Consider the following 25,969-nt stretch of genomic DNA (forward strand, 5'->3'; position numbering starts at 1 on the left):
ANTAGTCTTNCNACTNTTTNTACTTTAGCTNNTACGCCCTTATAGTATTCTTTAAGCGCTAGGCCTTATAAATATTATATAGCCATGCCATTTAGGCCTTAAATTCGTTCTAGAGGCTATAAAAGGAGGGAAAGAAGGAGGCTAGGGGGGCTTTCTTTAACTATAAAGTAGACTATAGGGTAAGAAGATTCTTAAAAAACTCTATCTCTATAAGAGGTTAGGGGAAGACACGTAAGCGCGGCGTGGGTATAAGTAAATAAAGCCACTAAACGCGTAAATATTAATAAAGGAGGAGAAGAAGAGAGCTCTATATTATAGAATTAGAATTATAGTAGGCCGTTTTATATAAAACTAAAAGCCCTACGCGAGCTAGGAGCTAGCGCAAGCATAAAAATAGAAAAAGGGTTAAAAAAATAGATTATTAAGGTAACGATAAGGTTAAAGGCGCGCGATAAGGTCCTTTATACTAACCTAGTACTAACCTAGGCCTTAAAAACGCGTCTAAAAAGTAAGGGCCGCCACTAAAAGGGGGAGGTAATATTTGGACAATATGTCGCGGACCTTAGGGGGTTATACATAACCTAAGGTTATGCTAAGCCTAACCCTAACCTCTAATACCTATCACATATTAAGGGGGCTAATTTGGCGCGGTTACAACCTGGGTTAATACGAGGTTAGGGCCACCCCTACTAATAATATGCCTAAACCCCGTATAAGGTCGCGTAATAACCGCCCCTAAGTACTTTCGCACCCGATTTTAGGCAAAAAGGTATATAATTTGTATTAGATTGATACTTCTAGGCGGTTATATAATATTGCTTTAAATTTATAACACCTAAATAGGCTCTATTCCTATATTAAGGCGTCTCGGTTAATGCAGTGCAGTCCTATATTAAGGCGTTTTGGTTACTATAGTGCAGTTATATATTAAGGCGTCTTAATTATTGTAATACAGTTCTATATTAAGACGTCTTAGTTACTAGTATAGTCCTATATTAAGAAGTCTTAGTTACTGCAGTGTAGTTATATATTAAGGCGTCTTGGTTACTATAGTGTAATTATATATAGAGGCGTCTTAGTTACCATAATATAGTTATATATTAAGGCGTCTTAGTTATTATAGTAAAATAACTATTTAGATATTCTTATAAAGCCAATCTAAAGAACGCCAACCTTGTAGCTGTTCCAGCTAGTTAATAGCCTATCTTTTATCTCTTACTATACCGTCTTCTACGCGCCATTTTATATCCTTAATTATCCTACGGCAATGGCTATAGAATATAGCCTCGCCGTTAACCCGCTAGTATGCCCCCTAGCAGCAATTAAGAGCTTTAATTAACGGCTTACCCGCTAGCCCTAAAGTCCACTTAGTCTAAAGCTAGAAGACCAAATTACCGCCTTAAAGCATTTTATATTTTCTTAGCGGCGCTTATAGGTTAAGGATAAATAGGAGAGATAGTTAAGTATTAGCTTATACCTACGCTAGTAGGGGCGATACGGATATAGTAAATAGCTAAGTAGGCGGTGTAGATATTATAGACGGCTAAGTAAACGGTGCGAATATTATAAACGGCTAAGTAGATAGTGCGGATATTATAGACGGCTAAGTAAATGGTGCGGATATTATAAACAGCGGCTAAGTAGGTAGTATAGATATTATAAACGGCCGAGTAGGCGGCGTAGATATAGTAAATATTATAGTAAACGGCGTGGGCTCGCCTAAAGGTAGATATATAAACTCTATAAGCCCTATTTAAATACCCGTCTTCCCTTACTAGATCTATATAGGTACAAATAATGCTAATAACCTTTTTATTTCGCTAAGGCGTTCTAAGATTATCTACACGCGTAATTAAACCCCCTTTATCTTAGAGATCGCGGCCTTATATTTTAGCTTAGCTACGGCCTTATAGGCGGGCTAGTATTTCCGTATTATTAGCTTATTTAGCGTAACTACGTTAGCTAGCCAGCTTTCTACCTATATAGCGAACCTCTGGTACTTCTTACAGCTAAAAAGGGGGTCCTTTTATAGGGGGTAGAGTAGGAACTGCTTATATAGGATTACTAAGTCCTATAATAGGATTACCCTAAACACGCGAAGGAGGCGTAAAAATCCTAAGCCTATAAGGTTAAGCCGTATAACCTTATTATCGGCCCTACCTAAGTAGTAGGCCTCTATACGTTTTAGCTAGACGTTAGTCTTAGGCTATATCTTTAAATAAAGGGCCTTCTCCGGCACCTCCTATATATAAAAGAGAAAGTAGCCCTTTTCTTCCTTTAGGAAGCTAGTGATTGACCACATAAACATATAGGGTAGGTAGCTAAGGTAGGCTCCCGTTATCGCGTCTATATTTTAGTATTCAGCCTATCTAATTTAGGTCTCCTTAACGCCGCTAAGCTTAGTATACCGGACGCTCTACTTATAGGCGCTATAGGTCTTCTCCTTTAAGTAAATTCCTACCCCCTAGAATATCTTTTTATTTTATTTAAACTGTGTATAATAGCTTAGCGGCCGTTATAGTACTTTAATACTACTAGGGAAGACGTATAGGTTATAGTAGTCCTCTAGCTACTAAAAGGATGGGAAGCTCTTAGCGTTATCTTTACCCTAGCGGTTAAAGAAGTAGAAGGCTACTATAGAGAGGGGGTAGAGGATAGGGTTAGCGTTCCGTATACAGCCTATATACTTAATCTTACCGTACTAATTCTACTTCTTTTATGTTATTAATATAATTATATACGGCGCTAACTCGTTTAGTTTAGGCCCTTTATTCTCTAGTTTAATAAAAATAAGGTTAGTAAGCTAAACATCTTATCTACTTTTACTACGGGTAATAGTAGTATAGCTTAAGGAACGGGTTAGAAAACGGCAGCTATATAGACTAGGTAGGGTATATATAAACCTAATAAATGCTTAGCTGCAGTTTAAAGGTAAGACTTAACTAAACCTAGTATCTTAGAGCCCGTCTCCTGGTACTAAATAATCGCCTTTTTAAGCCCTTTAATATTATAGCCGCTAGTAATTATAAATAGGCCTTAATTAATAAAGTTAACGCGTTAAATCCGGTCTTTATTATAGTAGACACTGTCTAGTACTACTAAGAGCTTCGCCCCCCGTAGCAGCTATAAGGTTTTATTTTCTAACTGCTATATATAAAGCTTAGTAATAGCGGAGACGTAGCTATTTATAACTAAGTATTAAACTATTTTATTAAATAAGGCGTCTAGGGCCTCCTTATCCTATATCTCCCCTTCCTCCTTTATAGCTTCCTCCCCTATACCTATAGCTGCCTCTATAGCTGCCCCTACGGCTACCCCTACGGCTAACTTCCTCTCTAGCTACCTTACCCGCTTAACTATCTTCTACCTCTTCTTCGCCTACTTACTATCTTTTTACATCTCTTTCCATTTTAACTTCCGTTTTTAATAGCCAGCAGCCTATAATTCTTAGTTAATAACTTACTACTCTAAAAATAGGTAAAGCTTATCTTCTGTTACCCGGGCGCCGTCTATATTACCTTCTAGTCTTACGCACTAGTCTTCCTACTCTTTCTACTTTAGCTTATACGCCCTTATGGTATTCTTTAAGCGCTAGGCCTTATAAATATCGTATAGCCGTGCTGTTTAGGCCTTAAATTCGTTCTAGAGGCTATAGGAGGAGGGAAAGAAGGAGGCTAGGGGGGCTTTCTTTAACTACAAAGTAGACCGTAGGGTAAGAAGATTCTTAAAAAACTCTATCTCTATAAGAGGTTAGGGGGAAAACGCGTAAATGCGGTATAGGTATAAGTAAATAAAGCCACCGAACGCGTAAATATTAATAAAGGAGGAGAAGAAGAGAGCTCTATATTATAGAATTAGAATTACAGTAGGCCGTTTTATATAAAACTAGAAGCCCTACGCGAGCTAGGAGCTAGCGCAGGCATAAAAATAAAAAAAGGGTTAAAAAATAGATTGTTAAGGTAACGATAAGGTTAAAGGCGCGCGACAAGGTCCTTTATACTAACCTAGTACTAACCTAGGCCTTAAAAACGCGTCTAAAAAGTAGGGGCCACCACCAAAAGGGGGGGGTAATATTTGGACGATATGTCGCGGACCTTAGGGGGTTGTGTGTAACCTAAGGTTATGCCAAGCCTAACCCTGACCTCCGATACCTATTAATCTCCGCAAGATAAGCTGGCGACGGATTTTGTAAGAACTCAGCCAGCTTACTGACAGAAAAAGCGACGTCTAGTTATATAGTAGATGCAGGATACGTTACAGAACCTATACGGCGTTAATATCCTTTTATCTGATTCGGCGTAGCTTCTCCTTTATACGGTGTCAATTCCTAGCCCAATAGTGGTGTAGCTAATGGCTTTAGATATTCTAGATGGTATACCGAGACTAGCTTCTTAAGATACTGATCTAGACAGAGCTAGAGCTTTCCCTTTTGTCAATCTTGCACGACACGAGTATTTAGGAATAACGTAAATTGAGGTATTTTGCGGATCTCGAATCGATCTTGTAGCTGCTTTAGAATGTCCTCCATCTGCTGTTGACAGCTTAGGTATCCTACAATTAGGATGTCGTTAACGTAGAAAAATACAAAGATAGGTTTGGTAGGGTGTATGTAGAGACATAGCTTATCCAGTACCGCTTTTAAACCCATACTTTATAGAGCAGCAGACATTTCCAAAAACTATAATTTTGGAGATTTCCGTAGTCCGTATATTGCCTTTCTTAGACGGAGAGAGAATCTAGGTAGTAGGTTTATACCCTTAGGGGAAATAAGGTAGACCTTATCGTTAACTAAGGCATTAACGAAGGCGTTAATAGCGTTAATCTGTATAACGTCTAGGTTGAAGCCGGCGATAAGAGTACAGAGCAGACGGAAGGTCTGATAGGCTGCCGTAATAGCTTTAACCTCCTCTTATAAGACTGCTTAAAGGTCTTTACGGATAACTAGACGAGCTTTAAATCTCGTAATAAAGCTATCTAAATCTTCCTTATACGTAAAGACCTATATAGTAGGAAGTTAATAAACCTTCTTAACTAGTTGTACCTCGTCCTAGGTATGTTTTCCCATTAAGGCCTTTATCTTAGTGTAAGCAGCTGCTTTAAACTCCGTAGCGTACCTATAATTAAGCATCTCTTTCTATAACTTTAGTGGTAGTGGAAAGTCATCTTAATGTCCGTATGTTTTTGTAGCAGCAGTATAGAACGCGTAAGCCAATAGTGTTGTATCTGGATTAATAATATTATTACCATCACTGTTTTGAACCGCAAAGGCTCGTTATCATAGATCCTAATTTGGCATATCTTTCTTCTTTACCGTAGGCCGCTTTTTACGGCCAGAACGTCTCTTACCCCCTGATAATAAGCCTGCTGTTATCTAAGGTTCGGAACGAGGTGTAGGGTCTATAAACGGTGGTTCGGTAACTTTAGAAGATAACTAAGTGGTAGATAATATCTGTGGCGTAGATGCTACCGTAGATAGTAATTACTAAGGCGCTAAAGACGCTAATGGTATAGACGGTTCTGGAGTTAGCTTTAGGGTAGGTAGCTAACGGAGTTCTTCTATTAAGATCTAAATACTTTTTAACATAGGAGTAACATCAATACTTACTAAATGCGGTAGTCTTATATCTAGTTCTTTATTAAAGTTCTCCATCTAGTCCTTGCTGCCATCTTAAAGATTATTTAGTAGGTCCTAGACTTGCTAAAAACGGTCCTTTTAAGCCTATAAGATAATAAAGTGTTCTAGTGTTTTAGGAGATTAATATCTCTTTAATTTATTAATTTGTACATTATAAGATTAGATAATACGGTTGGTAGTTAGTATCTATATCCTATAGATATTTAACGCTTCTATACTAACGAGATAGCCTATTTAGGCTTATAGCTTAAACTTTGCCTTCCTAGAAATACTGTATTTAATAAGCACGTAGGTTAAAGATCCGGCTATACAAAGCCCTACTAGCTATGGCTTCCGTTTATATAGCATCTTAAATAGGGTCTTCTAGTTAATGGACTTAATGGGAGTTTAATTAAGTAGGAACACTATAAGGAGCATAAACTCGGGCCACAGATCTATGGGTAACTTTGCTTTAATAATAGCAGTTCTTACTTATTTGGAAATGGCTCTCCCTAACCTCTTTATAGGTCCATTTTAAGCAGGAGTATCTAGTATCAATTACTTAATAACACCTCCGTTAAGCTAAATAAGGTTCTTTACCCTAGCGCCTATACCTTGCTCCTTATCTATATACTAAATACGGATACCTTAAGTATTAAATTTCTTTGTAAATGCTATTATCGATTTAAAGAGTGGAAACAGCGTCTCTTGCTTATGGTTCTTAATAGAAAAGGCACGATGGTACTTTATATAGTTATACTAAAAGTAAGCTATATATATGTCTCTATTAAACCCGTCTTCTTTTATAATAACATTAAAGTATATACGTTTAAAAGGGTAGGTTCCCTTTATAGATATTCTATAAGATGTCTACTATATTATCTTTCTAAGAATATATAGTTTATAAAGTGGTATACCATACGGAGTTCTTCCTCTATCCGTCTTAACTACTTTAACCCCATCTACCGTAGTCGGCAGATAATCCACTGACTCTATATCGTAGTGTAGTAAGCGCTAATACCATACTTTGTTATATGCTGAGGTCTTAAAGAATCTAGTGGACGTAGCGTAGGTAGTAGAAGTAGGTGGTATACAGGCGATAGCATTAATAAGGTAAAGACCTCTATATTCCATAAGGTTGCCAAATAGGCTTCCGTTATCTTTATAGCGTAAATAGTTCGTAAATTAGTTTATAATTACTCTAACCCTATAGAGCTTTACTACGGATATCAGATTAGTATAAAAGTAAGGAGCGTATACTACGTTCCTTAATGTTAGATACCTAGTCAGACGTTATTCGCCCACCTTAATGGCCAAGTTAATATCACCGTACCTATGGATTTCTGCTCCTAAATCTCCAGCCGTTGCTGTGGATATGTATGGCTTAAGGTTATAGAAGTATCTGATATTGTTACAGAAGTGTGTGTCTACCATAGTGTCGTACCCCTAGGCGTTAATTAAAGACAGATCCGGATGTTCCTGCAATAATAACAATAAGTAAGATGTTGTTACAGCAGCTGCTATAGCTCGGGGCCTGTCCAGATCCTTAATCTTTTCAGCAAAGGCTAGAGACGTCCTTAACCTAGGGCCTTTCTTCTTAATCTGCTTAACTCTTTTGTTATAATACTGCTTGTTTATTAGGACCTTAAGCCATTTCTAACACCTCCGTAGACACTCGTTATTTGGTATAAAGTTCGGACCTTAGAGAGACTAAAATAGCTGCTTGCAATTCCTTAACTTATAGGGTAAACTATAAGCAAAGCACTTTGTTTTAGGTGATTAAGAAGGTGCTAGGGTAGTAGACGTCGTAGGATCTGTAGACGGCTGCCCTGATAGTATAGCATGGGCGTTACGTCCCGTATTTAGATGTTTGTAGAGGAGGTTAAATTCCTTAATTATCGTCGACATTTTAAGCTTCTTTGACCTCTTCGCTACCTTCTGGATGAAGGCATAGTATAGAGCTGGACAGATCTCCTTATAGTCCTGGACAAAGGCTCGTACAACGCTGCTTTTTATTGCCTCTATTAGCCCTTTCTCTAGCTCTTTGCCGTTCTGTATAATGGTGATATAAAGCTAAAGCTATAATTCTAGAGTCTAACGTTTAGGCCCTTGTTTCCTTTTTTTGAGATCGTCCAATACCATCTGCTGTAGCGTAGCTTAAGATGGCTTTGCTACCTTCCTTAACTGTCTTATAATCGAATATGGTGTGGTGAGGTTCTTAAGATACCCTAAGAAGTTGGTGCCCACGGTGGTATGCAAAAGTGCTGCGAACGTGTAGAGCTTCTCTTCCCGCTTTAGGTAGTCCTGTCATTATAGCTTGTAGAGCTCGAAGAGCATTCTCTGTGTCTCTAGAGATTGCTGAGGTTGTTGTTCTTGTTGACTTAATGACCCAGGTGTAGCTGTTCCAGTAGACGCTGGAGTTGCTGCTGGAGCTGCAGGGTCCGCTGCTGGTGCTGTAGGAGCTGCCGGTGCTGCTGCAGGAGCTGCAGGAGCTGCTGCTATCGAAGGTATGGCTGGCTCAGTGTTTTGCTTGATTTCGTTCTCCGTCTTATCTGGGTTAATATAGTCCCAGATCTTCGCAAAACTTGCTTCTCGGCGGATAAATTAAAACCATATAGGCCAGTCCTTTTGGGTCAGCAAAAGAGGGTTTATAGAGTCCTTGGTTGCTATAGTGGCTTTTGTTTTAAGGTTCTTTTGAGGTTGCGTAAAGAGACGCGCTTACGCGTAAAGCACGCGATATTCCGTGACGAACTATGCTTAAAGAGGCTTAGTGGTAGTTGTCTGGCCACTGAGATCTCCCTGGTGCTCAGAAGGTTACCGGGCTCATAACTTTCAGCCAGGCAGGTATCAAGACAAATGATATAAGCTGGCTGGTAGGTAGAGACACAGAACTGTACGAGTGATCTGTTTTATTCAAGGTGGCTCTCGAGGATCTATATATACACGAGGAAGATACAGAATAGGAAAGGAGGGAGGTACAGGCAACAGAGATACGTACTAAGACATACGAAATACGAGGGTAAGCACTAGGGTAGTCTTTACATAGGGTACTAGGCATCAAAGACAATTGTAATACGGTCGAAAGCTACCTCCGTGGCCAACAACAGGTAGTGAGAATGGTGGTGGAAGTTAAGATACTACCGCAGATAACTTGCAAAGGTTTTGGCGGCAGTATTCAACAGGCTTACAAAGGTCGCGGGGCCTTGCCCTTTCAGGAGAACTTTGCTAAGGGATCCTTCAGCGCATTCCAGCCTTGATTTAAACTCTACAAGATGTACTATAGTTGAAATTAAGACTTGCATTTTAAAAGTTTAATTTTCGCGACGTAGATGCATACAAGTCAAACACATGTGATATTCTAACTTAAAGTGGAAGGATCTAAGCTTGTGTGGTAGGGGGTGTATACGTATCAATTTGGGGGTGTACGCGTATTCTTTAGGGGGTGTATGGCTAGTAGTGGCCCTCACTTATTGCCATTACCTAGGTGCCTTCTTCTTTAATCAAACACGCTTTTTCCATCGGACAATACATCGGAATCATCAAGAACTCACACAGTGTTCTTCATCTCGTCCAAAATCAATAGTGATTAAGACAGTTTGCCGTTGGAACTGCCTACCGCTTACCTAGAGCGAGACAGGATACGATGACGATGCGACCTCTATCTTTCCTGCTGCAGACGCGGTGGTACAAAACGCTCCTTCGAATGGCGATCACTGTACTTCCGGAGTAAGAATAACGACATGAGGCCGTTGCTCTTAAACGGGTGCTCAGGTATTGATGCCTATCGCTGGTTCTTCCTGCAGGTTCACACAATGGTCGCTCCTTTATGATTCCCGGCTCTTTAAGGCCTCATCGTCCTGCATTTACGACTCTCTAACCTTGACGATTCTTTTTGTTTCTTCAAATGGAGTGCGGAATGTATGCGGATTTCTTTTTGATCAGGCTGGAATTTCTTTTGCTACGAGTCCTACGCGCGACAATTGTGGCTTCGATCAATGGCCAATCAGACGCAGATCAACCGCTTCCGAGGCGGAAAACATGCAGAGCAGGGCTACGTCACTTTCAGCTGCACTCGAGGGAGATAGAGTGCCAGCTCCTCAGCCTTGTTAAACCAATTATCAACATTTAATCCCTCTTCATCCTCACCTTCAAGCTGGGACCAGTACAAGCAATGGCAGCAACGGTGACTACCAACGCTACCAATCCGCTGCCGACCGGTCAAGGGTTTGGAGGCGATGAGTTCTCCAACAATCTTTTCTCCGACCTGGCGCCTCTCCTTACGCTTTTTGGAGAACAAGTCACGAAGCAGTTCTTGAGCATGAGCATGGGATGGGCGGACGATGTACTTCTTGCCATGGGCCCGCTCGGCATCATGACCGTGATTGTGAGTGCCATTCGAGTCGGGGGCGTCAAGGTATTGAAAGCCTTTGTGGGAAGGTCAGTGTCTCTGGCAATAACGATTAGTGTCTACATGAATTGATATTTCCACAGAGCGCGAGAAAGCAGAGCGAACGCGGAAAAAGAAATACTGTCGTCAACTTCAGCGGATGTATGCGAATTGTGGAGTGGTCAGGAGATTGTCCGCGAACTCGGCAATCCGGAAGGAATGAAAGATCTGATCTTATTGAGAGAGCCTATTGAGATCGGAGTCAACTCAAGGCGAGGACGAAGACGACCATATGCTCGCGATGCGGAGACCGAGCCAACGCGAGTTCTAGATATCACTTCAGCGGTTTCTAACAATATTCTGACTAGCAGACATATCGAGGATGAAGAGTTAATCAACATTAGCAACGGTGCGCCAAACATCGCACTTAACGTCCGGAACTCAACAGCCTCCCCGAGGGAACTGATTGCATTCGCTGTTGTTGGTACGTTGCTCCAACTCGGCGGCCTGGTGTTTCCTGCAGTCACCACTTATTATCTCAAATGGACCAAGGGTGGTTCAGCGATAGCCGGGTACGGCTACCCTTGTTTCGCAACAGGTACTGCAGCGGTCATTGTTGGAATGATCTTCTGCGGTCGTGTGATCGAGGGGAGCACCACAGAACATGAGTTTGGTCTATCTGGCCGGGATTTAAGACTCGGAGGGGTGCAGATCATGCGGCTGCAGAGAGCCTGTACAGTCAGCGATCAACATTTTCCGTCTTACGCAATCTTCAATTCGCCTGAAGACATCCGAATTCGGACTTCAAGACTCAACAGAGTTGATTATAGGTATGAATAACTTTGTTATACTTATTCGCATGCTAATACCGCATACCTAGCCGGATGGCCGCGTTTGGTACATTGACGGCTGTGATCGGATTCGTGGCACAATTTGTCGGCTTACGCGCATTGCATTGGTCTGCAACAATATTCCAGCTGGGTATCATGCTCATTATGACCGTTGTAAGATCATGGGTCCGCCGTGGACTCGCCGCAGATCCCAAATTCTATGCGCTCCTGGATGGCCACGAACTCGCGTGGCTTACACTGTATATCCTCGGGAACGATGACAGGGGTTGGACGAAGGATGAATTGGATTCGAATGATGGAATATACTTCTCGCGGCCATCTAAGGGCAAACGAGATTCGCAGTTGAGAGGCAATGCCGCAGAAAAGCACGCAACTGTGGGGCAATCCGACGGCCAGTTCAGGCGATCCTCAGAAACCGATCTATCGCAGATTGCGGAGGTGTCGACACCTGGGCTCAGGTTCGTAAAATGGAACTTTATCACAACATTTCCATACATAGTGTGGAATAAAAGCAGCCAGGAGGCGCCCGATCCTCAGCCTGAAGATGAAATGCTAGACTCAATTGTACGTTGGGAGCCTCTCACCGGCTACTGGAGCGTCCGGGACTTGAAACAGACCTTGTCCTATACACCCCCGTCATTTGATGCACCTCGAATACCAAAGTCAGCACTCAATGCTCTCAAAGTTGAGAGATCTCGATTGGCTCGGGCCTTCTGCCGTCTCCCCAAAAGCATTGCAATGAGTAACGAAGACATCCAAGCTGATATTCGACCACTCGACATCTACCGAGATCTTCAGCGCCTTACACCTACCGCTAATGAAGCTGTAGACAGTGCCAACAATCTTGCGTTAGCCATGGAACGAACTATGGCCTTTCTTGCACGGTGTGGCCACGTTTTGTGGCATGATGGACAAGACCCCTTCGTACATGATCGAAAGAGTTTCCACGGGCACAAGACATTGGGATTCAGTGTGAATATCATGCTTGGATCGTACGACCCCAAGCGTGCTGGACAATTACGAAAGCTCGAGCTCCAGTTGACCCGTAAACGCCCGGATCCTGAGGCCACTGTTGAGGAGAACGAACAAAGCAATTCCATATGGACTGCGAATAGGGACATTCTGAGCGCAGTCTTATCAATGTGGCTGTTCGCATTGGAGCTGCGCAAGGCCGCAGCAATTAAAGCTGCGACTGCGCTACGAAGGATAAATGCCTTCGACCTTATGTCGGGGCCCCGTTACGACCCGTCTCGAGACCTCGTCAGTCGTCGCAATGTCTACTTTCGCATTCTCAGCCCGGGCCAGCGTGTTCCCGACGACCGTGACAATAGAACGTCTGAGAATACACTAATCCGTTGGCTTCCGGGTCGAATCGAGGCTGTTCCGCTTCTAGGTCGCCAGAAAATGGAAGAAGAAAGTGACTGGGATGATGGCTTTCCACCAGAGCCGGACAATTCGTGGGTCGTGTGGAATTCCAGCCTTTCAGGTCTTTTTGAGTAAGTAGACTTTTCTAACAGCGCAATCTCCTATTGTCAGAATACCCACTTACCGGTTTGTGTCCACAAGCAGTCCGCAGATCTCCCGCTTCATGGAAGGAGCTGATCATAAGAGAAATGATCTCGCAATCCGGACGAGGCCAGATACCACCATTGCCGGGCACTGTGCGCTCGATCTCTTTGGGTACTTCATGGACGCCATTGTCGCTCGAATCGAAAAACTGGGGGGACGCACTCGACCCGTTAACGAGCCACAATTGATTGATGGACCAGTTGATCGCTGGAGCAACTCTGTCTTCGAATCCATCGCCAATGAATGTGTAACGGCCGGACTAGCTCACGATTTAGCCGAAGCGTACACCGTCATCATTCCTACGTTCATGAAGCACAAGCTCCTACCAACTCGGCTGCATAGTGAAGTCAAATTCGTTCGAGAAGGGGAAAATGCAATTGCTACATTTCAAGCCAAGGATCTGTCCTACGACGATGCGGAGTGGAAGATGCAATTTGAGAAGGAGAAGGCCGCTAAATTGGTCACTAGAGAAGGAGTTGAAGAACGACTTGGGGAGATTCAAAGGAGACGGCGCAGGTCTGACTAAGAAGATCTTTTAGAGGGCTCTAATTCCATTCAAATGCCTACACACACGGCGCGATAGGTGTATCCAGAAGTAAGTTTTTTTTGCAACAATCGCATGAACAGCGATCTGACGCGACTAAGTCATACTATCCTTTCTTCACGTTTTCTCACCTACTAGCTAGCGTTTTCGATCCGATCCGTCTATCTTTTCCTCAGAATGTGTGCGCCATTGTAATGTGAATTCGGAGTTCTGTGAAGTGCGGATTTGGGTGGTCAGGGATCTGCAACCAGCCTCTTATGATCGCCGGAGCAAGGGGTAGCGTACCATAATGCACCCCGCCCCGGGATGTGAGGGGTTTGAGGTATTTCAGAGGTATCTTCCCGTTCTTCCATTCTGCCATCTGCCTTTTATCGTCATTGTATATTCGTTCACGATTAGGGTTATCAACTGTGATTGTGATTCATTTTCCAGTCCTACTTTCACACGTTTCGCAGAGTCTGAAATGAGCGCCTGCACAATTGCCATTCAGCCATGTCATCCAAACCGCTTGGATGACGAGATCACTGCGCTTGCTCTGCAACTCGAGGAGATTATTACCTTCTCCGACAATAAAAAGGGCAAGTATGCGGCCGACATTCCTCCAGACTTCGATTCCGCGGTCTACAATGATGGCCCTGTCATCGCTGAAATCGCAGCTTCTGAGATCCAGGCCAACCAGGACCGACAAGTCGCTTTGGATCTCAGCGAGAATGATCCAACCTTTGAAGACCCGCCTGCATCCCTGCGCAGTGCACACCCGAGCGCAATTGACGACTGGATGTCGGCGGTTTCTGAGAGTCGCCATACAGCCCCCTACCTGGATTTTCCAGACGACGATGACGCCACGGACACCGAAGCGGGTCCGTCTACGACCTTTGCGGAGCGTCAAGCAAATGTCCTCAAGCAGCTTTCGATGCAGTTCAAGTGCGGCGTGTGCCACGAGAATCACCACGTTGCGTCCGTGGTCACAGTTCCTTGCAACGACCGCTACTGCATCGAATGCTTGAAGGGCCTCTTTAAACGAGCGACTAAAGACGAGACGCTATTTCCGGTCCGTTGCTCCGGAAGAAGCTCGGCTTTATCGCCAACGAGGACGAGGCTGTGGAACTAATACACGCCCTTGACTCCATGCCCCTCGCTCTTACGCAGGCGGCAGCTTTCATTAAACAGAGCGCCGCGCATAAGTGTGTCGAGATATGTAGAGGAAGTCCGCAGGAGTGACCATGACCGAGCGCGGTTGCTGAAGAAGGACGTCGGAGACAGTCGCAGGGACGGCCTGGCATCCAACTCAATTATCGCGACCTGGCAGATCTCGTTTAAACATATCCGGACAAGCACGCCGACAGCCGCCTGGCTGCTGTCGCTGGTAAGCCTGTTCGACCGACAGGGGATTCCCGAATCGCTTCTTCACGATCAATATAGAGGAGACGAGGATGGGAAGACTGACTTTGACGACGACATCCACACGCTGACCAGCTTTTCTCTAATCGAGATGAGCGCAGGCGGACGCGAGTTTGAGATTCACCGGCCAGTACAGTTCTTGACAAAGAAATAGCTAGAGCTGTACAATGAGCTGAAGCTATGGCAGGCGACGTATGCAGCGCTCATGGACGAACGCTACTTAGTGGGGCGGCCTGAGAACTGGCTAGTGTGCCTGGCGCTGTTTCCGCACGCTCAAGCTGTGGTGAACAACCGGCCGAAGGACGCTAAAGCGCTAGAGGCATAGGCGTTAGTGCTCTTTAAAGCGGCATGGTATGCGAGCGAGATGGGATAGTATAGCAAGGCGCACGAGATGGGTTCTGCCGCTTTCCAGGCTAGGGAGACTATTTTCGGAGCGGAACACCCAGATACGCTCAACAACCTCAGCAGTCTTGGACTAGTATTGAACTAGCAAGGCCAGTATAGTAACGCAGAGGTGATGCATCAACGAGCGCTGGAAGCGAAGGGGCGCGTGCTTGGTTCGGACCATCCCTCCACGCTGACCAGCATGGCCAACCTGGCGTCGACGTACAGGAACCAAGGCCGGTGGAACGATGCCGAAGAGCTGGAGGTGTAAGGAATAGAGACCCGCAAGATGAAGCTCGGACCGGACTATCCCAACACGCTGAACGGCGTAAATGATCTAGCCTTTACGTGGAAAGGACGGGGTCGTGATACGGAAGCTATAAAACTTATGAGCGAATATGTGCGGTTACGCCGCCATATTCTAGGTGCTAGCCGTCTACATTACGTGTCTTTCTTAAAGACGTTGGCTGGATAGGAGGCGGAGCAAGTAGACGTTAGCTCCTTGACCTTGCATAGTTAATAATAGCTAGATTAGTCGGCTAGTATGAATCTAATTATAGGGAAAGATGCGTATATAGTAGATATTAGGACTATACTTTTCTACTCGTATATTCTAGGATAGTAGTTTAGAAAATCGTTACTAGTATAACGAAAGGTACTTAAATGGTACTTTAGGAAGTAGTATTCCGGAGTTAATCTGTCGGCGCAGCAGTGTCGACTAAGGTGGCATTTTGCCACCACTAGTAGGGAGGATGGCCGACCCGCACCGGCCATGACCTTGTGCGAGAGGCGTTGAATTTCCCAAAAACCTGAAGTTGTGATGGTTGTTGCCACCGGGTCGGCGGACGCCAAGACGCTACGAGCACAGCCTCCAGCCACAGCTAGATGAGATCACGAGCAGTTCAGACCAGGTACCCGGAACAGGTCCCGCTGCGGGAACTAAAACGGGCCTATGGCTAGCCACGACCGAAAATCGGCAGGTAATGACTCGGAAGCAAGAAGTGAATTCGTATTGTATAGCTGTTCCGTATAACCAATAGTTTACTGTAATAATAGGGTGGAAAACGAGCGACTTAAGCTAATTAAATGCTGTTACTCTAGGGTATCTAACTTATTACTTGCCTGCTGGAGAATAGACTTTATACGAGAATAGAGCTATTAATCCTCCCTTAGCCATCGCTTTCCCTTTAGGAAAACTACTTTCCGCAGCTCTTTTATGTAAGGGATTAATAGTGCGCAGTAAGTCGTGATGTTCTTATCTACTTCCTTTATAAACTTATCCTCTTTATCTATCCCTTGCAACGTCAGGGTCCTTAGAGTAAGTGGTGTTCCCGCACGGACCACTTACTTTAAGGACCCTGACGTTGCAAGGGATAGAGCCTTTCTTAATCTTTATAAGGGTTTTAGTGCTTTTAAAATTCCACAGCTAAAACTTTAATACATGACGGTGCCTACTTAGACTAGTGCAATAAACACAAGCCTAAAATAACACCTAAAGAACGATTCTAGGTCGTGTATAAAGCTATAGTCTTCGCCATAAAGCGCGCCAATTGCTATAAATACTTTAGTCCTAGTTTTGCTCGGAGCTCTAAATGCATTTTTACGGTCGGTTTTAATAGCGAGGTTAAGATTAATTAAAAATCCGTCGTCCTCTGCTATATTTAGCATAATATTCCCAATAGAGATATCTTAGTAGAGGATACTCGCATCTAGTAGCGACTCGTGCCCTAAGAAATTAGCTATAGCCTGGAAAGCTTCGTCAGGCACTTACCTTTTATGCCGCTAAGTAATCCCACTAATATGCTGCGTGGAGAACTTAATTCGTAAACGCTTTTCCTAAAATCTTATATAATAAGTCAACAATAAACACGATTTCTTTATTAGTGTATATCCTGCTTAACTAGTAAGTCCGAGTATAACCGTTTGGGGGGGGGGGGGGGCATTAATGCCTAAATACTGCTTAATAACCTCTTCCGCGGCATAGTTTAACTACTGCTCCTACTTCTATCTCTTTTGGCTCCAAAGGGACTAGACGTTCTTAAACTTATAATAACTTCGGAATATACTACCCGTCGCTATTAAAGTAGATTTTAGCTAACTGTATTACTTAGTCCCCTTCGCATATTTGCTAAAACATTATCCACCTCGTTATTAGTAAGTACTGTCTTATAGTAATAATACCGCGCTATATTCTTTATATCGGCTTCTGTTACCTCCTTAAGTAAGAGGCCTTCTTTAGGCCGTTCTTTGTATTCTTATAAGTCCTTAATTATAAGTTCGCGGCCCGCTATGTCCTAAAAAGAGCCCCTCTAAAACCTTATTACTTAACTAGCAACCGAGCGCTGTCGCCTTATAAGCTCCTTTAGTTAGATCCGCTTTATCTAGCTATTCCGTTAAATGTGTATATAGCTTCCGCTACCCTCTATTATAGTAGGATTAAAACCTAGCTCTTCCTTCGTTATCTATAAATACTCTAAAACCACTATAATAAACGTCTTGCCCTCCTTATTAATGTTAAATGGCGTAGACCTAACCACCCTAAGCCTATTAAATTCCTATAAACGCATAATGGAACCATATAGGGTAAAGCCTAGAATGAACCGTTACGTATCTTATACGCTAAATATATCTTAACTATATCTTACAATATTAAGCTAAGTGCTGCTATAATTATCCTCCTATAAATTGCTCTTTAACTTACTAGGTACTGTGATGGTGTAGATTAGACGACGCTTAGTATCTTGGCATTTTCCTGTATTTATACAGCCTTCGGCTTCCTTCCTTCTTTCCTCCTATATATATATCACAAACCTACCAGTTACCAAAAATACACTCTTTTCTTTCTTTCTTACTGACTGTTCTACTAACTAATTACGACCGACCGACTGACTAACTGACCGACCGACAGACAGACAGACGGCACTATAACTTTCCTATTTTAGAGAGGTCGTACCCTCCCACAGTACAAGTATATAGGACCAATTATAGCTATACCGATTTCCCTCTTTTAGCTTATTATTTGCGTTATATGCTAGACTAATATCTAGCTTTTACTTACTAACCGACCCAGGAATGGGCTTATTTAGAGTAGTAATATAATAGCGACGCTTTAAGGGACGGAAGCTATATTTATTTATAAGTAAAAGAAATTAATTAATGTGACAGCGAAGGAATTATAGTACCGCCATTTTCTTGTATCCTTTTGGCCACTCCGCCTAACCAACGCCCTTTTAAAACAGTTCCACGTCCTTATAGCTCTTTAACACCGCCGCTATAACCTTATAAAGTTATAAGATCTTTTTAAAAAACGTATTAAGAACGTCCGGATAATTAATTATAAGATTATCCTCCACTTTACTCCTAAGTATAGGATCTATATTTCTCCTTAAATCAGATATGTTTGCAAAACTCCCGGTATTAAATAACTAAGGCGTTTACTAAAACGATATAGTACGTAGAGGGCCGAATAGGGGAGGTATTAATAGTCTGGCAACAGTTATAAGCGCTAACTCTGTAATAACATTATAGACCCAGTCCTAGATAACGCCATTAGGCTCATTATTAAGGACTATACGAAGGAGAGGTATAACCCGTCGTACGTTAAGATCCCCGGTGTTAATGGCTAGGTTAAGTTAAAAGATATTGCTAAAGAGGTTCTTTCTACCGCTATTAAATGGTAGTAGATAAGAGGCGGGAAGGATTTATAGTGCTAATATAAAATTAAGGGCGTGATCTTAAAGGACTATATCTATTAGTAGAGCATTGCGTCTAATCTAGCCACCTTACCTTCACGATCTACTTAATTTAGTGCCATAGTAGGACTAGAAGCGGCAAGCTCCTAGGAAAGCGACTAGGTAGATTTACGGAACGTATTTAACCCGTATCCTATAGGCTTTATTTTAATTATTGCTAATCGCAGTGCATCTATTATGGCGACAAAGCGCGACGGTTAATGTACTTAGAGGAGTGTAATACGACTAATAGCCGTATAATAAGCGGTAATGATTTATAAACATTTTAAGTCTACCGTTTAGAAAAGTTTCGAGCGTAAAGAGGGAACGCTTTAGGAACTAAGAAGTTGAAGAGAGAAATGATATAAACGCTTGGCGGCTCTCCGTAAGGGTCGGTGCCAAGTTAGGATTTCTACGGCAAATCGGCAAAATAATCTGCTGGTGGCCTAGGGGGTACTAAACAATACCCCATAAGGCTTGGCTTTATATTTAACCTTAATTCTAAAAGAATAACCAGTTAATAATATATCCTTATAATACCTACTATAGTGGCAAACTGTTATAAGGGTCTGGCCGGTGCGGGTCGGCCACCCTCCCTACTTATAGTGGCTATAATTAGTGCCGAATTACTTTTACTACCGTTAGGTATTACTTATAAGCATACTTACGTAGCTTAACCTATTCCGTATATACACTATCTTTAATATGCCGCTTTAAACAAGAAAGACTAGATTCTTGGGTTTATTGCCAGCTCTATATACTTTATAATCTCTTTTAGGTTACGCCTAGGCCACGTATAAGTGTGATACTTAAGAAAAAGTCGCTTTAAACTCTAATCTCTATGTTCTCCGACTGCCACTTATTTAAAGCTGTAAGCGATAATATTATATATAGATGCTGGGGACCAAGGACCTGTTTCCACAGCTAGAAGTAATTTTCCATTAATAAAATAGCCTTATTATTGCGGCCTTAGGCCTTAAATATAAGTGCGAGATTATTTATACTCTCTAATGTGTCTAAATACTCTAACCTAAGTACCATTACGTTCGACTTAATTACTTATATAAAAAGCCCTTTAGTCTCCTTCTATCGCCCTTAATTCTAGTATATTAAGGCTAGGTTTTTTATATTAGCTAATATATCTAAATGCTCCTCTCTAAGTACCCTCTTAGATATCTCTATTACTTATATATCTAGCTCTTCTACCTCTTTTTACCGCCCTTAAAATTTATAAGTTGCTAAGAGATTATTCTTACTAGTTAGTATATCTAAATGCTCCTCCCCAAGTACCCTCTTCCTCGTCTTTATTATTTGCCCCCTAAGCTCTTCTACCTCTTTCTACCGCCCTTAATTTATATATATAACTACTAGGTTAGCTATAATAGTTAGTATATCTAAATACTTGGTCCTTAGTACTCTTTTAAACATTTCTATTACTTAAACCTCTAGCTTTTCCGCCTCCTTCTACCGTCCCTAATCCCTATACGTTAATACTAAGTTAGCTAAGTTGCTTAGATTTATTAAGTGCTCTATATTAAGCACCTTTTTAAATATCTCTATTACTTACACCTCTAGCTCTTCCGCCTCTTTATATCGCCCTTAATCCTAATATAATGACGCCAGGTTTACTATACTAGTTAGTATATCTAAATACTCCTCCTTAAGCACCCTCTTCCTTATTTCCATTACTTATATATCTAATTCTTCCGCCTCTTTCCACCGCCCTTAATCCTAAAATAATAACGCTAGGTTGGCCGTGCTGTTTAATATATCTAGATACTTCTTCCTAAGTACCCTTAAATATATCTCTAGTTCTTTTACTTATAGCTCTTCCGCCTCCTTCTACCGCACTTAATTTCTATATATTAATACTAGGTTAACCATACTAGTTAGTGTATTTAAATACTTCTTTCTAAGTATTCTTAAACTTGTCTCTATTACTTATACCTCTATCTCTTCCGCCTCTGCCTACTACCCTTTATTACTATATATTAATGCTAAGTTAGCCATACTAGTTAGCGTAAAAAGATACTCCTCTCTAAGTATCCTCTTTCTTTTCTCTATAACTTATATATCTAGTTCTTTTAACTCCCTTTACCGCCCTTAATACTTGTACATCGATGCTAGGTTATTTATACTGCTTAGTATAGAAGGATACTCCTCCCTAAACACCCTCGTACTTATCTCTATCACTTATATAAATAGCTCTTTGGCCTTCTTTTATCGCCCCTTAAGATTATATACTAACCCTACTATTGCTATACTACTTAATATCTTTTCTTACTTCTTACTAAGAAGCTTCTTTCTTACTTTTATTAACTTTACTAATATCTTCTCCGCGTTAGAAGTACCTCCTTATTACTATATATACTATACTATATTATATAATAAGAGAGCCTACTCTTTAAGTAACTCCTCTCCTTTAGGCTACTACGCTAATGCCGACTTTATATATAGGAAAAGCCCCTAGTATTTAGTCTAGTTCTTATACTACCTAATAGGAAATTCCCTGTAAAGATTCGTAATATACTTTTTCTTCTATCCTTTAAGTTGCCCCTAGCCTTCTAGCTACTTCTAAGTAGCTAGCTGCACTAGCCTATATATCTTAAACGTAGTTATATTAGTAGTAAGGGAGATAAATAAGTAGTTTCTTAGTGTAAGAATATTATCTTTAAACCCGCTGTTAACGCTAGCGTCTAATACACTATCTTCACCATTACTCTCTTTATTATTATTACAATCTGCCCCTAAGCTTTTATACCTATTTCTCGTTCCACCCTAATTCTAAAGCAGCACTTTAAAAATTCCTTACCGGTTAAAAAAGCTTATAAGCGACAGTAGGTTAGCTACTAATCGCCTTATCTAAAATATATAATTAAACGATATTTACTAGGTTATAATAATAGAGTTTTTAGCCTCTTGGTCTCTACAAAGATACCCCCTATTATAGTTTAAAAGACTTATCTCTACCTTATCCCCCTTACGCAATTTCTTAATATACTACTATACAGAATATTTTAGTGCTTATTCCTTAATATATACAGCCGCCTAGACGATAGCAAGTGGCATAAACTTAAGTACTGCCGCTAGTTTAGTAATATCTAACTAGTTACTCTATATTCCTAGCTTTTTTTCACAAAGCGCTAGCGCTTACTCTTTATCTATTAGTTCTATAGTAATTATATTGCTTTCTTCTACTAGTTTTAACGCTATATCTCTACTTTATATCGTAATAAGAATCGACCTAGTCGCGCTTAGAGGCAAATACTAAAAGAATGGTTATGCAGAACCGCTACTTAGGCCGCCTTCCTGCGCCTCCTAGCTCGTGGTTTAAGGCGTAAGAAGAAAGTTAGTATTGTTAACGTTGTTAAGAATAAGCACCCACTTTCCCTTCCTTTTATCGCGTAGCCAGTTATAGATAAGCTTAAAAATATTTACCTTTAGATTTGTTTAGCTAGGAATCTTAACATAGTCTACAATTTTTTAAAAACTTTGCTTAAAATAAGCGGCGTTACTTCTATATACCTAGAAGACCTATATATCTAGCGACGTATCTCTAACTTAGTAGGTGTATTTAATAGTAAGCTGTGACTTCCTATATACTAGTTAGCAGTTAAAACTAGGCTCTAGGCCGTTTAAATTATACCCCACTCTATTAAGGCCAATAAGCGCCGCCCTAGACGCTAGTATAGATGGCTTTTCGTAGATCTAATTAAGCAGCGACTATTAATTGACGTAATTAGGGTCGCGGAGGAAGGGGATATTAAAAAAGGGCTTAAAGGTGTTTCTGATCGTTCTAGCGGGGGAGCTTATTATTAGCATTGTTAAGTTTAGGCCACTATAACTTACTAGGCGGAAGGTAGAACTCGGCGCTAATTAGCCTATAGCTCTACCCTATTTAAAAGCTACGGTTACTATCTCTAAAGGCACTTATTACGCTGTTTTGTGCTATACTAAATATATAAGCAGAGAATTATTCTAGATTATAAAGTTAAGAGACTATAGATATTGGCGGGCTGGCGTTTTAAGGCGTGCGGCTAGTTAGCTCTGCCTATTCCCTAGCCTTACGCTATTACTGCCTTTTTAGCCTCTTCGTCTATACCGGCATTAATGCCCTTACGGACCAATATTTAAATTTTTATAGCTTAGACTCTTTAATTTCCATTTATAAAAATGCCTAATCCTCTTAACGTTGCCGTAAGCATTATTAGCGTCACTATTCCCGCCCTATATAGTACCCGACTTCTTTTAGATAACCTTAATAAGATTATTAATACCCTATAGGTCGTCTAAAGCCTAAAGGACGATGTCATATCGGCTGAAATGGCCCTTTAATTACTTTAAGCTATTAAGGACCCTAAGTAGGAGGTCCTTAGCGAAACAATATCCAATTAGTTAAGGGTGGCGATTAAGAATTATATAAGAGCATGTGGCATATTCTAGGACGACCTATACCGCTAAACTAGACATTCTAATAAAGGGAGGCTGTTATAGCAAGATAGGGTAAATGTCGGCTTCTTTAAGGAGTGTTAGATTAAGGCCATGTCTAAGCAACTTTAAAGCTGTAAAATTACCCTTAATTTAGCAGTTAGTATAGCGACCTTATATATAATCTAATAAGGGCCTTAGAGGACAACAATAATACTAACTATAATTGCACAGGTACTGCTCGATCCGCTATACTTATATTACTAAAGAGATAAAAAAACAATTTTAACTAAGGAGGCGGAGATTTCCAAAGCTATTACGTCTACGGACGCACAGCTAGCAGAAGTAAAGAGTGCCTTAGAAGAGATCTGCCTTACTAACTCTATAAATAACCAGAGTTAAAATTAATAGGATATAATAAATATAGTTAAGTAAATTGAAGAGGAACGGGCTGCGCTTAATTATTCGCGGGAATTGCTTAAAGAGCTACTGTTAAAGGTACGGGAGGATATAATAGCAAGAGCTGTAAGGGAAAGTCAGGACCGGTTAATAAGAGTAATATTTAGAAACAAGAATAGCGGCTTTTAGGCAGGGATCATTAACGGTTCTATTAGTAGGATTAGTTTTAAAGGAAAGTAAGTATATTTTTACTACTTTTAGAACTAGGTTATACTTAATTGTTTCTTAATATAATATATGTTCTATTATATATACTATAAAATTTAAACACGTGCTAGGCACTAACGCTAGTGTAAATAAAGAGGCTAAAAAGGTAGCGATAGTGTAAGGCTAGGGAATTAGCAGAGCTAACTAGCCGTATACCTTAAGACGCCAGCCCGCCAATACCTATAGTCTTTTAACTCTACAATCTAGAACAATTCTCTGCCCGCGTATTTAGTATAGCATAAAATAGCGCAATAAGTACCTTCGGAGACGGCAACCGCGGCTTTTAAGTAGGGTAGAGCTATAGGCTAATTAGCGCCAAGTTTTACCTTCCGCCTAGTAAGTTACAGTAGCCTAAACTTAATAATGCTAATAATAAGCTCCCCCGCTAGAATAATTAGAAATACCTTTAAGCCCTTCCTCTAATATCCCCTTCCTCCGCGACCCTAATTACGTTAATTAGTAGTCGCTACTTAATTAAATCTATAAAAAGCTATCTATACTAGCATCTAGGGCGGCGCTTATTAGCCTTAGCGGAGTAGGATATAATTTAAACTGCCTAGAGCTTAGTTCTAATTGCTAACTAGCGTATAGAAAGGAGGGACTTTTAGAATATAAGCCTATTTAATTAAGGCGCTAATACACTACTATACTATACGGCCAATAACGGATATATAGACGTGCTTCGGTTGCTTATTAAGGTAGGTGCTAATATTAATGCACTAAGTTAGTATGGGCGTATAGCGGCGAGTAGTATAAGCGTTGTCTTAGGTATAGCTAATATTCTTAAATATTTTATAGAGCTTAGGGCTCGTACTCCTCCTATAGTAAGGGCGTTGGCTTATATACGCTATTTAAGGAAGAATTAAATTAATTAAGTAGTGTTATGGAGGTGCGTTTTAAAAGCCTTTGCCGCTAAGCTAGCTTACCGCCAAGATAGAATAACAAGATTATACCAGTAGAATTCTACTATATTATTAATCGTTTTACTAAGTTTGTTTTTAATAGCTTAATTCCGTAGCTTTTAAGTTTTTTTTAATATTCTAAATAGTTACTAAAAGATCTACTGCTAAACGTTTTATAGGTGGCTATAATTTAGCTATAAGGGCTTAAATTATAGCTCTTAGAGCTTATAAAATCTTAGCTACCAAAATTATAAAGATAATATAAATTTCTAAACAAACTATATAAGACATATATTGCTATACAGTCAATTAAAGCTTTAATCTAAAATCTCCTCCTCTCGCCTATAATACCTATATAGACGGCAGGTAGTATAAAGAGATCTTAAGTAGTAGAGGATTTAGGCTTAGATTAAGCGGATTCTTAGGTATATCTAAAAGGTTATTAAGCTTAAAGGAGGTAATAAGTATAGAAAGGGTGCTATAGAGGTACTAAGACGCTTAAAAGCACCTAAAGCGGAGAGGACGAATAAGAGGATATCTAGATTTAGAAGGTAGTGAGCTAAGGCGGTCAATTTCTTAGCGGTAAAGACTTTTAAAACGCACCTCTGTAGAGTCGGCCGCCATAATTATAGGAGGTAGGTTTATCTAAGATTTTAAATATACGACCTAGAGCGATTATTATTAATAATGGTTATTAATAGAGCTATTGCCCTATAAGGCTAGATCTGCCTTTTATTACTTAAAATATTTAGGTAGTTAATAAGCTAAGACCTATACGTTAGTCTCTATATATAACTTTATTCTACTACCTTCTACTTACGCATGTAAGCGCAGTGTCCGCCTTTAAACTATAATCCCTATAATAAACCAACTTAAGGCATACTAATTAATACTATTAATACTAAGATAGAAAATGTATACCTTCTTTACTTCCCTATCGCGTTTAATTTTTATAACTAATATAGCTATTATAGGAACTTATAATCCTTTAATATAACGTCTACTTTAAGCTTAACTGGCTCTTAGATATAAATTTAAAGTATTCCCAGCTAATCTATAATTAGGCGCTTATACTTTCCTCCGCTATTAATTCTATAGCTATATACTATATTGCTGTTAGAGACTTATTTAAAGAAGATTTACAAAATTGTAATAGTGATTTTATCGATCCTAGTAAGCTCCTTTTAGCTTCTAGCTTGTCCCCTTTACCTATAAGTAAGCTAGCTAAACAGACCAAGGCAAGCACTACTAATCAGTTTTCCTCTCATAACGGTGATTTAACGCCATCTTAAGGCGTTAACACGACCCCCTAAAAGTCTCCCGCGCCTTCTCTTTAACACCCTTTATCCTATATAGAAAACTAGTTCCCCTTTACAGCTATATACTTATTAATCTAAAGTGTAAAAACATTACAGTAAAGTCCTAGTAGTTAACCCTATAATTATACAGATAACTAGAAAGGAGAGAAAGAACAATCGCTGTCTTAGGTAGA

General features: G+C 40.7%; 7 protein-coding genes across 7 annotated transcripts; 3 read left to right on the top strand and 4 right to left on the bottom strand.

The window, feature by feature from the left end:
• Positions 1 to 9,785: 9,785 nt before the first annotated feature.
• Positions 9,786 to 11,092, top strand: K441DRAFT_574843 (uncharacterized protein; the record flags this gene model as incomplete). The annotated part of the gene is made up of 3 exons (XM_067644120.1): positions 9,786 to 10,051; positions 10,106 to 10,831; positions 10,882 to 11,092. Coding segments are annotated over 3 exons (1,203 nt in total), but the record flags the coding sequence as incomplete, so codon positions are not given.
• Positions 11,093 to 13,452: 2,360 nt separating this feature from the next.
• K441DRAFT_452800 (uncharacterized protein) lies at positions 13,453 to 13,932 on the top strand (the record flags this gene model as incomplete). Its single annotated transcript, XM_067641708.1, has 1 exon — positions 13,453 to 13,932. A coding segment is annotated over one exon (480 nt), but the record flags the coding sequence as incomplete, so codon positions are not given.
• Positions 13,933 to 14,859: 927 nt separating this feature from the next.
• On the top strand, positions 14,860 to 15,021 carry K441DRAFT_574804 (uncharacterized protein; the record flags this gene model as incomplete). The annotated part of the gene is made up of 1 exon (XM_067644117.1): positions 14,860 to 15,021. A coding segment is annotated over one exon (162 nt), but the record flags the coding sequence as incomplete, so codon positions are not given.
• Positions 15,022 to 15,911: 890 nt separating this feature from the next.
• On the bottom strand, positions 15,912 to 16,547 carry K441DRAFT_729279 (uncharacterized protein). Its single transcript, XM_067654190.1, has 2 exons — positions 16,114 to 16,547; positions 15,912 to 16,031 (listed from the first exon to the last, which is right to left on the bottom strand). Exon 1 carries the CDS (start codon positions 16,416 to 16,418, stop codon positions 16,206 to 16,208), a length of 213 nt encoding a protein of 70 aa, XP_067500971.1. The 5' UTR covers positions 16,419 to 16,547; the 3' UTR covers positions 15,912 to 16,031; positions 16,114 to 16,205.
• A 293-nt stretch (positions 16,548 to 16,840) lies between these two features.
• K441DRAFT_575049 (uncharacterized protein) lies at positions 16,841 to 17,005 on the bottom strand (the record flags this gene model as incomplete). Its single annotated transcript, XM_067644136.1, has 1 exon — positions 16,841 to 17,005. A coding segment is annotated over one exon (165 nt), but the record flags the coding sequence as incomplete, so codon positions are not given.
• Positions 17,006 to 19,702: 2,697 nt separating this feature from the next.
• K441DRAFT_575102 (uncharacterized protein) lies at positions 19,703 to 20,548 on the bottom strand (the record flags this gene model as incomplete). Its single annotated transcript, XM_067644141.1, has 3 exons — positions 19,703 to 19,819; positions 20,363 to 20,366; positions 20,454 to 20,548. Coding segments are annotated over 3 exons (216 nt in total), but the record flags the coding sequence as incomplete, so codon positions are not given.
• Positions 20,549 to 21,055: 507 nt separating this feature from the next.
• On the bottom strand, positions 21,056 to 21,211 carry K441DRAFT_574774 (uncharacterized protein; the record flags this gene model as incomplete). The annotated part of the gene is made up of 1 exon (XM_067644115.1): positions 21,056 to 21,211. A coding segment is annotated over one exon (156 nt), but the record flags the coding sequence as incomplete, so codon positions are not given.
• Between the last annotated feature and the right edge of the window lie 4,758 nt (positions 21,212 to 25,969).

Source organism: Cenococcum geophilum (genome assembly GCF_001692895.1).
Source record: "Cenococcum geophilum 1.58 unplaced genomic scaffold K441scaffold_39, whole genome shotgun sequence".
In the NCBI taxonomy this organism is placed as follows: Eukaryota; Fungi; Ascomycota; class Dothideomycetes; order Gloniales; family Gloniaceae; genus Cenococcum; species Cenococcum geophilum.